Source organism: Vigna unguiculata, chromosome 6 (assembly GCF_037176805.1).
Source record: "Vigna unguiculata cultivar grain cowpea cultivar isolate G323 ecotype 2 chromosome 6, ASM3717680v1, whole genome shotgun sequence".
In the NCBI taxonomy this organism is placed as follows: Eukaryota; Viridiplantae; Streptophyta; class Magnoliopsida; order Fabales; family Fabaceae; genus Vigna; species Vigna unguiculata.
The window spans coordinates 48,039,581-48,052,710 of NC_140797.1; the positions used below are offsets into that span (position 1 = coordinate 48,039,581).

The window sequence follows — 13,130 nt, forward strand, 5'->3', positions numbered from 1 at the left end:
TTAAAACATTTGAGAAACATTATAGAAAAAATATATGGGAATGAAGATTCTAAAATTGATATCATCCAAGAAAAAGAGAAACTAGTCTTTATTTATAAATTAATGGTTACAGCAAGTACATTATACTTTATTTTTAAGTGAGATAACTATAACTATAGCTTAAAAAAGATTAACTTGTTCATTAATATATGTGTAAACATCCAAACTAATGACTTTTGTCTACCAAAGTAAACATTGCTCGATTTAAATAAGATATAAACTATTTTTTTTTATTTAGTTTGATTTAAAAGAAACACTTGATTTTAATTATAATACAATTTAAATATTTTTTTAAATTTTTCATCTATCAATTTCCGATAAAAACCAATTTCCGATAAAAACCAGTTTGGAGGGTGGAATTTGCAACCACACATATATACTTTAAGTTGAGTTGAGATGTTCGCACCCTCTAAATATAAAGATTCTAAGTACTCTAATATGTTAAAGAATGAGATTTAAGCCTAACTCAAGCCCTACAAACTGACTTGTCATAGTAAGTTTTGCATCTACATGTATACTCTAAATTTGTCTTATATCTAATCAATGTGAGACTTCTAACATAAAATTTAAATGCATTTATATTAATTAGAGAGATTGGTTTGGAATACTTGTTGGCTGCTTTCCTTGCCCCCAATGGAACAAATCATAGAAAGGGAAAGACAATTAAACGAAGAATAAAGTAAATTGAAATGAAAAATTTGCAACTTTAATTCATCTCACGAATCACGATCACACTTAATATTACATAGTTCTTGTGCAGACATGTATCATTTACTAATGACAGTTACGTTAAAATCAGGTAAACTCCCAACATATAACGAATGTCCTCTAAATGTTTAATGCAATTACATATTTACAACGTCAACTTAACACTAGCGGTTAAACTTGTACAATTTTCTGTATATAAGCCCCATTTTGAACAACCACAACGCACAACTTCTGATCCACATTATAACGAATGTTAAATCAGATGATTTCATATGACCTACAAACATTATAAAATTAGCCAAATCTGAGCTTACAAAATTGTCAGACTTTACACACTTAATATTTGAACATGTTTTAGATTTTATAATTCACCCAAACGAGAAATTATAATCCGCTGCTTACTGAAAAAATGTCGGCTAGGCTCTTTAACATAAAAGTAAGATCCTTAAGGCATGGAGTATCACCAAAGGGTAACAATTCCAAAATATAGAAATACACTTCATTATTTGCATACTTTAGAACAGCCTAAAAACCTTTCCCACATATCAAATAACATTAATTGTCACCCAAACACAAATGGACACGTTAGAATGTTGCACAGCAGAGGAATAAAGAATAAAGGTTCAAATCATCAAATCACTATTTAATTATGTGACATTGTTATTTTGTCATCACTTTTATGAACTTCACTCGCAACATAAGCACACCACATATTATTTTACTGATAGATATTAAATACTAAAGCAGTCATGTCCAAACCGCACACTCAATTTTACCGAGAACTGGCTGGTACAAATTTCAACGAAATGCTATTGACACAATGGCGTTCGTCAGTGGGTGTTGGAAATCCTTCACCTTTAAAAACGTGACCTAGATGTCCCCCACAAGCAGCACAGGTTATTTCTGTCCTCATCCCATCAGGGTCCGCCTGTTGATGATACGTCACAATGTTAACAATTTTGTATACATTCCTTCATACAGTTTAAGATACTTGTTAACAATTCAATACAAAATTAGTTTTAAATATAGAGTAAAGCTTTTCCAACATTAAAGCACAAAAACATTGATGTAGTTCCGTAGGTACTAATAGTACTATTGTCCAATTAGAGTTGAAGTTTTATGTCTGTAATACTACACATAATAATTTGTATTAAAAGTAAGCATATATTGCCAGAATGAAACTCAAATTTTGTGTATGTTTTGCCTTGTATTTAAATCCTACTTTTCATTTTCTACATTTCTTAATAGGTGTTCTTAATTAGGCACTTGTTGAAAAAGGCTGTTATGATAATACAACTATACTAACTTACATTGCGATTTATGGCCCCGGGAAGACCCTCATAGAAGGCTGGCCAGCCACAACCAGAATTGAATTTTGTGATGGACTTGTAGAGAGGAGTCCCACAACCAGCACAGTTGTAAACTCCCTCACCATAGAACTTGTCATACTCTCCAGTTCCAGGGAACCTGCATCAGATCAAAACATTTTCTTACAACAGAAACATAATTTCCAATCTTGAATGAAACTAGTTACCATCTTCAAACTAACTCTGTTGCCATGGACTTTGTTGCTAAGAAAATCAAGAACCACCAAAAATTCGGTGCAGACTCAAAATTACTCAGATTTGTCCATTCCAAGCATTATTCTCTCCCCTCGTTTTTTTCTCTGTGCATCTCTAAGCATTCATTCAAAGTGCCAGACTCACATATGGGAAATTAGTCACAGCATTTCTTGTGAGGGTGTTATCACAGCCAGGACCACAAGCATATAGACAACATACTAATGAACGTATCTAAGAGGAGATTACATTGTAGCCCTCGACCCAGCTGTAATACTATAAGTTACGGTCGCCAGTGATAGTTAAAAGACATTTACTGTTAGTTAAGTTTGTTAACTAGAGTTTTGACAGATTTACAAGTATAAGAAGATCAAATATTGTATCATGAAATCAGTTAATGTAATATCAATCTCTCTCCACTCAACTGTCTCTTTCAAGATGTACTTCAATGAGCTAGGACAACCTATTACTAACAATCCCTCTTATTACTGTGATCATAAAAACTAAGCACTAAGATTACAAATTTAAACAACTGTCCGCAACCACAACAGAAGCCATATTTGTTCACAATCTTCCATAATAACAAACATCTCGACTGCAACTTAAAATCTTGATCACACTTTCAAAGGATTAACCTTTAGCATGCGCAATAACTCGGCATATACCTTACATGATCCAGGAGTAAGTGAATTTGTGAAATCAAACCTTCCCAATTTAGACTTACTTGGATAAACTTTTATGTGAGCCCTTATAAGAGAAAGAAAAAAGGAGTAAAGAAGTAAAATGCATTTAACTTCAGCATAAAGGTAAAATCAACTTACACACTTCAATCTTTGGTGGAGCTAAAAGAAAACATCTTCACACAAGTCAGGTAAAGTTGATTCGGTATAATGCCAAAAACTCAATTTATTTTACTTTCTTTTTTCTTGTCCTATCCATGTTTAGAGAGAAGTTTATCCAAACAGCTTTTAATAAAAAAAAAAATGTATTTTCATGACTTCATTTCATTCTTGAATTTTGGAATAGAGGGAAATCCCGGGAAAGAAAGTCAAGATTCGGAGAAACTTGACATACCCATTAATTGTTTGACTCGATTTCAACGTTCGAGAAGCTTAATCGGTAAAAAAGAGAAGACATAATGGTTCTTACTCGGTGCCCTTTTGCCTGAGAATGCGAAACTGATCAGGGGAAAGAATTGCCTGCCACTCTTCCTCGGATTTTTGGAGTGAACCAGGTGCGGCCATGGCGACAATCCCACCTCGAAAACGACGTTTGGGTTGGAGAGAGGGTGAGGCGAAAATTGAAAGTGTGGGAGAAGGAATGGGGTTTGGGTAGGAGAAAGATGTGGTGGGAGGAGAAGAAAGGAGAAAATTTGAGAAAATAGGTTTGGAACAGATTGGAGTTGAAGAGGTTCTCAGAATGGTGAAGGTCATGGCTATGCTGTTGTGTTCACTGGGTCACCTTCAACTTCTACATTATCCCTATTTATTCGCCTTTTTTTCCTGTGTGCTCGGTGGCTGCATAATTTTCAATTGGATTTTTTCACTCTCAAAATTTCTAGTAAATTCTGTTTAGAAAATCTGCCTCCTAAACTCGTGGAACACGCTTGTTTTAAACTTACTTTATTCATGTCAATGTCTTTCCTCCCCTATATAGTATAACAAATGTATCTCGAGCAAGATTCTCTATTTTTCACGAATCAACACTTTTGTTATATTTTCCAACCTTATTGATTATCTTATCTTTATTTTATTTTATCTCATTTATTTTTTTCTTAATAAAATGTTGGATTGACTATTTATTATTAGGTTAAAAGTTATAATCATTAGTTATAGTGTAATTCTTTTTGTTTAAAAATATAATAATTTAAGTGTTACAATTCAATTGTGACCTGACCCATTTAATCTAATTGATATCATATGCAATCATCTCTCCTTCGACCATTATCTTATTATAAATCTTACTCTTACATTGTGACTTAGCCCAGAGTCCACTTCTTTTACTAAATTTTTTTCGTGTTATTCTTTGTTGAACATTAAAACCATATTATTTTGGTATTTTAAGAATAATTTTAATATATTTTAAAATTAAAAAATTAATGATCATCAATTTAATTTGAAGACACAACATAGGAACATAAAAAGATCAGTAGAATCCAAATTCCTTAGTCCACCTGCTAAGGGACAATTGTACAACCTGCAGCATAAAACATTTAACTAAATTCCTCCGTCTTAAGAGTTTAAAAATATTATGAAATTTTTTAAATTTTAAAATGGTTAAATACGTTATTGATGCTTCAACTTTTAGTGAAAATTAGAATTAGTATCTTTTTATAACGTTAAACAAATATAGTCTCACATCTTCATAAATGCATAGATTTAGTATTTTAAATCACATTTTTTAAAGTTTAATTTAACGTTTAAAACGCATATCTCAACTACCATTAAAGTCATGTGTCTCTCAAATGGTGTAAACAAACTAAAATATTACACTAAAATGTTTGAAACGTTGGATAAATTTAAGAAGATCTAGTTAAAAGAACTAGATCTATATTTACAAAGAGATCGATACCTAGATTGATTCAAAATATTCGAAAATAACTTTTAAAAAAAACATATTTAATCATTTTTAAAATCTATAGTTGAAATTAATTAGTTATATAAATTTTTACTATAACTTGTTATAAATTGTATTATAATTAATTTAAAATAAATTAATATCCATTTATCAGCAATTGGTTATTGATTATATTATACTTATTTTAAAATAAATTAATATCTATCTGCGAACACTTTTATTATTAATGAAATCAAAAGTAACTCTATTGTTCTTTTAAGGATTGAGATACTTTATTAAACCTTTTATCGAGAGTTAGATGAAACTGAATTAACTGGATAACTAATAAAAATAATTATATATATATATATATATATATATATATATATATATATATATATATATATATATATACCATGTTCTCTTACCAACAAATAATTTATAATAATTGTTAATAAATTATAGTTAAGAATTTTTTAATTTAAATAATTAAAATAAAATTATAAGTGACAAATATATTAATCATATTTAAAATTTAATTTTATATATTTCAATTTATTATATTTAAGCATATGGGATTGAAATTATTTTATAAAAATTAAATTTCTAAAATTGATTTATATCTTTACAGGACTTATTTAAATTTACAAAATTTATCTGTGTCAATAAATAATTTGATTTAAATCATAGTTAAAAATATACTGTTTTAAATTAATTTTATTTTAAATAATTTTAATTAAAATTTAAAATAAATAAAATATAAAAGTATTTGTAAATACTTATTATTGTCCACAAATATAAAAAATTCATAAATATATTTTTAGAGATACTCAACAAGTAATGAAACACATGTTTCTGTATTCCTAATCAAATTCCTAATTGTAATTCATATTGTTTTCTTATTTTATCTGATAAATATTAAATATTGATATTTTAACATCACATTTTTTTTATTTAATATTTTCTTACATCATTATTCATTTTCTCTCTCTTACAAAAATATAAAAAATATTTTTAGTTAAAACTATTTTATCTTTACAAAAATTCTTAAATAGTTGCGTCTAATATCTTTTTTTATATTTAAAAAATAATAATATTTTAATTCACTTTTAACTCATTACTCCAAACATTTTAAATTATCGCATTATATTATTAAAAAAATAAAAATACTGGTGATAGAAATAATAAATTAAAAATGGATAAAAAAAATTAAAATATGGTTATCTATTTAAAACCATTGAATACGTAAACTCTTTCCTTTTAATACTTTAAATGAAATTACAGAAATATTGGTTAAAAGATTTATAGAAAAAGACCCTAGATATGAATTTAAACTATTCACCCATATATATGATTTATGAAAGGAAAAAGACAATTTATTGTTGAGTACGTGAGTCTCAAAAGGCTAGATATAATAGCTGTTTGTTTTTAATCTGCACAAATAAGCCACGTGGCATTATTGGACTTGCACTTTAGGCCCATTCTTACTTCTCAAATACACAAAATCCTCTTGCACAGATCTCGAACTCTGAACAAATAGATCAATTATCATGTACATGAATTGATCCATCAAAACCCCAAAGGGTTTAAAAGTAAATTCACAAGAGTAGGGGCAATTGCAGTCCAGAAGAGGATTTTTTTGTTTTCGCACGTGTGTCTGGTGGCCACCCCGTTTTAGTCGCACGCCTGGTTCCTTTCTTCGTCTCGTCTCGTCTCCCTCACATCGCACACGCTTTCGCTTTCTCCCTCACACTGTTTCTCAGGTAACACAAATCCATCTAAACCTTCTTCTTCTGTTTGCAAGAACGCGCACTCTCATTCGAATTATTTATTCTATTTTTCCGTTACTTTATTTCGCGATTCGTAGTTACTCCGAAAAAAACGATGACTAATAACCGATAAATTCATTTTCGTTCGTTAGTTTATGCGACTTTTGATTTGTTTTTCTTGCTTCCTTCTTCCCTGAGATGTTAATAATTTTGATTTCGAAGTTCGTAGTAAGTAGAATTTTGAATAGAAATGGTTTTTTTTTTACCTATAATTTTTAATTTCTTTTGTTCGCTCCCAGGGATTGTGATCGAAAATAAACAGTTTTTTATGCTGTGTTGTTTACTGCTTACACCTTCCGATTTAGTTCTGTGGTTTTTGATTGCTGCCGTTGAAGAGTTGTGTTGTGCTTTCCTTTTGACAATGGAGTGTCTCATACTCTTAGGTCTTGTGTAAACTGTGTTGATTTTTGTAATGTTTCAGTCACTTTGAACACTGTAATCTTCGTTTACCATTTTTGATATAAACCCGTCGTGAAATTGATTCTTTATAAATAGATTTTTCCAATAAGCGTGCCTAATAAATTGTAGATTTGAGCATCGTGCTTTGTAGCTGATGCTTAGAAATTTGCTGTTTTAAATATTGCATTCTACCTTCTTTTTATTTTTTTCTTGTAGAAAAGATTAAGCATACTCTTATATGTACTATTTAGCTCTTGTAGTAAATTATAGATTTGAAAATTTTGTTGTGCAATGCTGGCTTTGCAAGTCTCAGTTTCAGTAAGTTATCATGAACACTGTAATACATATATTTGTTTGTATTTAGTTTGTCATGTAGTTTGTGAAGTCATTGTAGGCAAATAACTTAGTTGCTTTATTTTCATTGGATGTTGAAAGTAAACCAATGGGTATTATTACTGCTATTAGTAGTTTGTTAGGATGATGGATTTGGAATAATAGTTTAGAATTGTAATCTTAACTTAACTCCAATTCTGACAATTGGAATTGGTTTAGAATTATAGATTTTATGCATGGTCATGCAGAGTTTGACACGGAATTAGGACTATAAGTGCAATTTCAATTCAATTGTGTGATCGTAAGATCTAAAGTTTGCTAATAACTATGATAATGAGGGCAGAGGTGGCGGTAGTAAGGATTATAGTCGTGGTTATAGTGGTGGTTGGTGGCGATGTAGGAAGGTAGGAAGGTACCTGCAGTGGTGGTGGTGACAATGGAAAGAGGGAGAACAGTTGCACAATGTTGGGGGTGAGGAATTGACAACTTCAGGGTGTTATTTAGGATTTGGAAATAACTTACGCTAGTTATTTTGTATTCCCTTGACTGCTCTTGGAATTTGTGATTTGAATTCTGGAAGGACATCTAAATATAAAAATTAGAATTTGTTAGTAGACACAATTCCAGTTTCAAGTTTCAATTCCATGCTCAACTCCAAAATGCCAAATTGACGATTGTAGATATTTGCTGCCACATAATGATTAATCTAAATGGATGAACCATTGTCATTGTTAATTGATTGAAGATATAAGACTATTTGATTCAGGTTTCAGATTTCTTTGATTAACCTGTATAAGGATTGTAATTCTTCCTTTTTTAACAACTTTTATCACTCATTTACATTTATGATCTAGGAATACACATAATGATGCGATTTGGGTTTCCAGTTGTAATCTTTGTATAACTGAGAATTCTTTAAATGTCAAAAAGAAACTACCCTTTAATTTTCAAATTATGGACATGAGATAATGGCTTTAAAGAAGAAAAGAGATAAAATTATTGTCAAGGAAACAGCTCTCATTGGTACATTTTATCGATGATCTTTTAGGCTTGAATTTGACCTTGAAACTTACCTATTACATTATTCCATTATTTTTTGCTGACATTTGGCCATACAATTATCGCCATGATACTTCATTTTCACTTAAGAAGTCAGTAATCTTATCCTTTGGCTGAATTTGATGTGTATATGTATGTATGTTGAAACGTTTAAGATTGTTCTCTTGATACTGTTTTTATGCAGATCTACATTTACTTCTGATGCTATTATCGATATAAATTTCTAGCTTATTTGTTTTTTCAGTTCAGTGCTCCCTCCTTCCCTTCACTAGTTGCTTGCTGGTGTTATCTACTAGTGACAATTGTAACACCTTTGTCTTCTGTAAGTTTTTTTCTTGTTCAACCTTCCATAAGAGGAAGATTTAGCAGACATTGTACAACATTTAGCTTTGAGTCTTTCTCATTCAAGATTATAAATAAAGTTGGAGGATCATCTTAGTATATATTTCTGCTTGCCCATAGTTTAAGTGGCCATTTTACATAAGAAAACATATCCAGTTTAAGATTCCCAGATACTGTTATTTTGAGACTTAGGTGAACACAAACTCTATACATGTTGTTGAGCTTATAGGGCTTCAACATCTTTGGTAGGTCACTTCTTTGTATTGATGTTTTATAAACAGCTTGAACTTATTGTTCCCTTCAAATATCGATTGAACTAAGGTGAGTGTATATTGCTGTAGTTTCAACTTCAAATATGCAAATAGTTTCGACTTCTTGGGTTGAAAATGTGGCTATACTGCTTTAGTTCTAAAAAGGTCTTCTAAGTTGTAACTAGTAACAACATGTTTGGATATGCAATTGAAGGGAAAATTTCACTCCCCAATGCACCAAAACAGAAGCAACATTTCTGTTGCTTTTACCAAAAAGCTAGTTATGTTTAATGTAAATTCGTTCCAAACATGCACTAACAATTGTCTATGGGGGACTATAACGGTTGCTAGTGTATGGTTCTGTGATGGTGTAGTGCTACATTCTTAGCCTTAACACTATAAAAACCGTATGTTGTGTCTTTCTGAACAGGATTTATTGTTCTTTGTATCGTTTTTTGTAGGAGTTTGTGATCTGAGCATAAAGATGGAGCTGAGTAGCATCAAAGATGCATTTGATCGTGTAGCAAAAAAGCAAAAATTATCCTCTTCCAAGTCTCAGGAAGTTGTTGACCAGGTGGGGCGTGAAATTGAGCAGGCACTGGCAACAATTCAGTCATCCCGTGACCTCTCTTCTCCTGTTGACCAGAAATCCGTTCTCACAGAACTTAAGTTCAAGATTAATGCTATTGGACCACTTCAACAGTTGGAAGGTTCAAATAAGGAATTGAACGCAAGTATTAGCAAGTATCAAAAGCTCCTTGAAAAATTGTTAAACCCTGACATATCTAAGGCATACAGAAATGTGGACTTTGATACTCGTATTATCAATCAGATCATTGCGAACCACTTTTACCGTCAAGGTTTATTTGATCTTGGAGATAGCGTGGTTAATGAGGCTGGAGAGCCTGATGCAACTGCACTTAGATCTCAATTTTTAGAAATGCATCAGATTATTGCAGCTATGAGGGAGAAAAACCTTCAGCCTGCTCTGACATGGGTCTCTGCTAATAGAGAGAAACTTGATCATATTGGTTCTAATCTTGAGCTTAAGATTCACAGACTGCAGTTTGTAGAGGTCCTGCAAAATGGGACGCGAGCTGATGCATTAAAATACGCCCGAACTTATCTTGCTCCTTTTGCTTCCCTCAACAAGGACGAGTTCCCAAAGCTCATGGGTTGCCTCTTGTATGCAGGAAGGCTAGAGAGCTCCCCTTATTCTGAATTGATGTCCCCAATTCATTGGGAGATGACAACTGAAGAGCTCGCACGGCAGTTCTGCACTCTCTTGGGGCAGTCCTATGAGAACCCACTGAGTGTAGCAGTTGCTGCAGGAGTTGAGGGGTTGCCTACCCTGTTAAAGCTTGCAAATGTAATGGCAGCAAAGAAGCAGGAGTGGCAGGAAATGAAACAGTTGCCGGTGCCTGTAGAATTGGGTAAGGAATTTCAGTTTCACTCGATTTTTGTTTGCCCTGTGAGTAGGGACCAAGGAAGTGAAGAGAATCCTCCAATGCTGTTGCCATGCTTACATGTCCTTTGCAAGCAATCGATTATGAAGTTATCAAAAAACAGCACCCGAACATTCAAGTGTCCATATTGTCCAGCCGAAGCGACAGTTACACACTGCAGACAACTGTATTTCTGATGATGTTTGTATTCCGTACATTTCATTTGTGCAATACATCGTTTATAGCTTTCTGGTTGTATATAAATATTCCAAATATCTGTTACTTTTGATAAGACCAACGACTGAATAAAACTTGAAAGAACCTGTCTATATAGCCGGGAGCTCCGTCCACTCTACCGTTCTCGCTCTTCTGTTTCAACTACTATTCAGATGCTTCATTGATTTTACTGCTACAAAATTACAGACTTGTGTACTGCGATGGCATACAGCTATTTATATGTACTATATGATTGCACTACTATATGGATTTCAAAGCAGCCACTGCTTGGACTATACTCAGCATGGAATCATTCAAAGCGCTAGTTAATGACAATGGATTTTGTGACGTGAGCGATTAGATACAGCCGCAGTGGTTTTAATCATGTAGCTCTGTTGATTAATTAGTATTCAGCTGTAAATGAATTTAGATCTACATGTCCTAACTATTTAGCGGGTTAACATGTTTTTTTTTTAGCGTATTACGAGAAAGTATTTTATGTAAGAATTTTCAATTTAAAAGAATATATCTAAACTTGGCATCTTTGCACTTAATTTTTAACTAGTCCTTCAAGGAGAATTATAGATGAACACCTTCACTCCAAATATCATGAAATAGACAATAGATGGTTATAAGATACATGAAATATGAACTACTAAACTGAAATGCTGTAACCTAGAGAGCAGGCCATCAACGAATTCAGACCATCTACCATTTAACTCTTCAAATTTTACTGCATAAAAATGTACATTTCTTCTATAACGGCATGCAACCCCATGCTCAATTTTTTTATTTGTAAGAGAAAATGAAAATTACAAGGAACCAAATTGAAGTATGGAGTCCAACTAAATGGAGTAACTGTCTACGGAAAACCAATAATCCTATTGAGTCCCGAAAAGAAGGAGGAAGAACTAGAAGGCTTGGGAGGTCCGTTCCCCTGTCGCAGATATTCCTCCAACATCTCTTTGGTGGACCTCGCGGACAAGGGATGAAAATGCGAACCCCACTCCTTAAGAAAAGCTTTCACCAAAACCAATTTCTCCTCTTCATCCATGCTGCTCCATTTATGTTGGGCCTGCTCTTCGTTGAGGCACATATACTCGCACAGCTCTCCAAATAGAAGCTTTCTGCTCTTGCTCATGGCCTCATCCGCTTGCAACGATTGCGCGTGCAATCTCGCAACCCTAACCGCAAACTCGGACGCCAACTTCGCGTCGCTGATGCCGCCGTCACCAGAGGCGGTGCACGAGATTCGTGTGATGAGTTTGTGGGTGGAGAGAGTGCCGGGCGAGGCGGAGCAGAAAAGAGGGGAGGTGAACCGAATTTTCAGAGCCATTTGGATAGATGGATTGGACTGATATGTTCTTGTTTAGGAGCGAGAGATTTAAGGTATGTTTCCATTTTGTGGATTTCCGGATTTTTATCAGCCCATAATTTCTTTCGAGCTACTTTCAAAACGACAAAATTATCCATACATCAAATGTATAATTTTTTTAAGGAAAATGATATTTTAACCCACTTTTTTTGACCCACTTTTAACCCATTGTTTTAATCACTATTAGATTATCTTTTTTTATTTTTTTAGTGATGTAATGTATGATCTAATGGTGATTGAAGTGGTGAGTTAAAAGTGGGTCAAAAAAATAGGTTAAAGTATCATTGTCCTTTTTTTAAAGAACAAAAATAAGGATCAAAGTAACACATAAGTAACCACGTAACGAAAATAAAAACTAAATGGAATAATTTTAAGAACAATAGAGATCAAACATATATTTAAGTTTTTTTATGTTACTTTGAAAAAGTTAAAATTATCTGTAAAACAGAAATATTCTGGATGATATAATATCTTATAGACGGAAAAATTTTAAATTATTAATAAATAAAAATAATTTTGTGTTACATACTCCAAATTATAATTAATTTGTAATTTAAAAATATATTTTGAAATGTCCATTTTTTATATATATTGAATTGTACTATTTAAAATACGTTTCCGATAGAGAAAGATATTTTAAATTTTCAAATAATTTAAAATACCTTTTTGATTTTGTATAATTTCAAAATATATTATAAACCGTTGAATTTAGAAAAGATGTATACTTAGAAAGGAACGTTATCGAAATACATAATCTAGAAAACTATAGCACATTTCAATAATATAGAAATTCAAATTCAGAGTGTATTTTAAATTAGGTTTTTTAATTTCTTAAACCAAGTATCCAAAACATAGAAAATAATTTTATATTAAAAATGTTTAAAATGGTATAAAATATATCTACAAAGATATTTGTAATTCTAATTCACATTAAACTTAATTATTTGAATACATAATATCATATTTTTAAACAACTATCACCGTCAATTTTTTAGAGTCTTACGATATCTTTTTATTAA

General features: G+C 31.9%; 2 protein-coding genes and 1 pseudogene across 6 annotated transcripts; 1 reads left to right on the forward strand and 2 right to left on the reverse strand.

Moving 5' to 3' along the window:
- Window positions 1-1,356: 1,356 nt before the first annotated feature.
- Window positions 1,357-3,817, reverse strand: LOC114186539 (peptide methionine sulfoxide reductase B5-like). The gene is made up of 3 exons (XM_028074474.2): window positions 3,456-3,817; window positions 2,058-2,214; window positions 1,357-1,675 (listed from the first exon to the last, which is right to left on the reverse strand). Exons 1-3 carry the CDS (start codon window positions 3,737-3,739, stop codon window positions 1,520-1,522), a joined length of 597 nt encoding a protein of 198 aa, XP_027930275.1. The 5' UTR covers window positions 3,740-3,817; the 3' UTR covers window positions 1,357-1,519.
- A 2,566-nt stretch (window positions 3,818-6,383) lies between these two features.
- Window positions 6,384-10,853, forward strand: LOC114188064 (protein RMD5 homolog pseudogene; annotated as a pseudogene). Of its 4 annotated transcripts, none has more exons than XR_014995861.1 (3): window positions 6,438-6,625; window positions 8,727-8,804; window positions 9,537-10,853. The product of XR_014995861.1 is annotated as a protein RMD5 homolog pseudogene, transcript variant X1 (transcript). The 4 variants fall into 4 exon arrangements; XR_014995863.1 differs by lacking the exon at window positions 6,438-6,625 and adding an exon at window positions 6,656-7,894; XR_014995864.1 differs by lacking the exon at window positions 6,438-6,625 and adding an exon at window positions 6,657-6,859.
- Window positions 10,854-11,445: 592 nt separating this feature from the next.
- On the reverse strand, window positions 11,446-12,157 carry LOC114188727 (uncharacterized). Its single transcript, XM_028077355.2, has one exon. It carries the CDS (start codon window positions 12,070-12,072, stop codon window positions 11,599-11,601), a length of 474 nt encoding a protein of 157 aa, XP_027933156.2. The 5' UTR covers window positions 12,073-12,157; the 3' UTR covers window positions 11,446-11,598.
- Between the last annotated feature and the right edge of the window lie 973 nt (window positions 12,158-13,130).

What these genes read in the sequence shown, in the direction of transcription:
- LOC114186539 (XM_028074474.2), bottom strand. Translation starts at nt 3,739, where the DNA reads ATGACCTTCACCATTCTGAGAACCTCTTCAACTCCAATCTGTTCCAAA. An exon ending in CTCAGGCAAAAGGGCACCGA is followed by an intron (nt 2,215 to 3,455) that starts GTAAGAACCATT and finishes GATCTGATGCAG; the next exon opens with GTTCCCTGGAACTGGAGAGT. An exon ending in CCGGGGCCATAAATCGCAAT is followed by an intron (nt 1,676 to 2,057) that starts GTAAGTTAGTAT and finishes TATCATCAACAG; the next exon opens with GCGGACCCTGATGGGATGAG.
- LOC114188727 (XM_028077355.2), bottom strand. Translation starts at nt 12,072, where the DNA reads ATGGCTCTGAAAATTCGGTTCACCTCCCCTCTTTTCTGCTCCGCCTCG.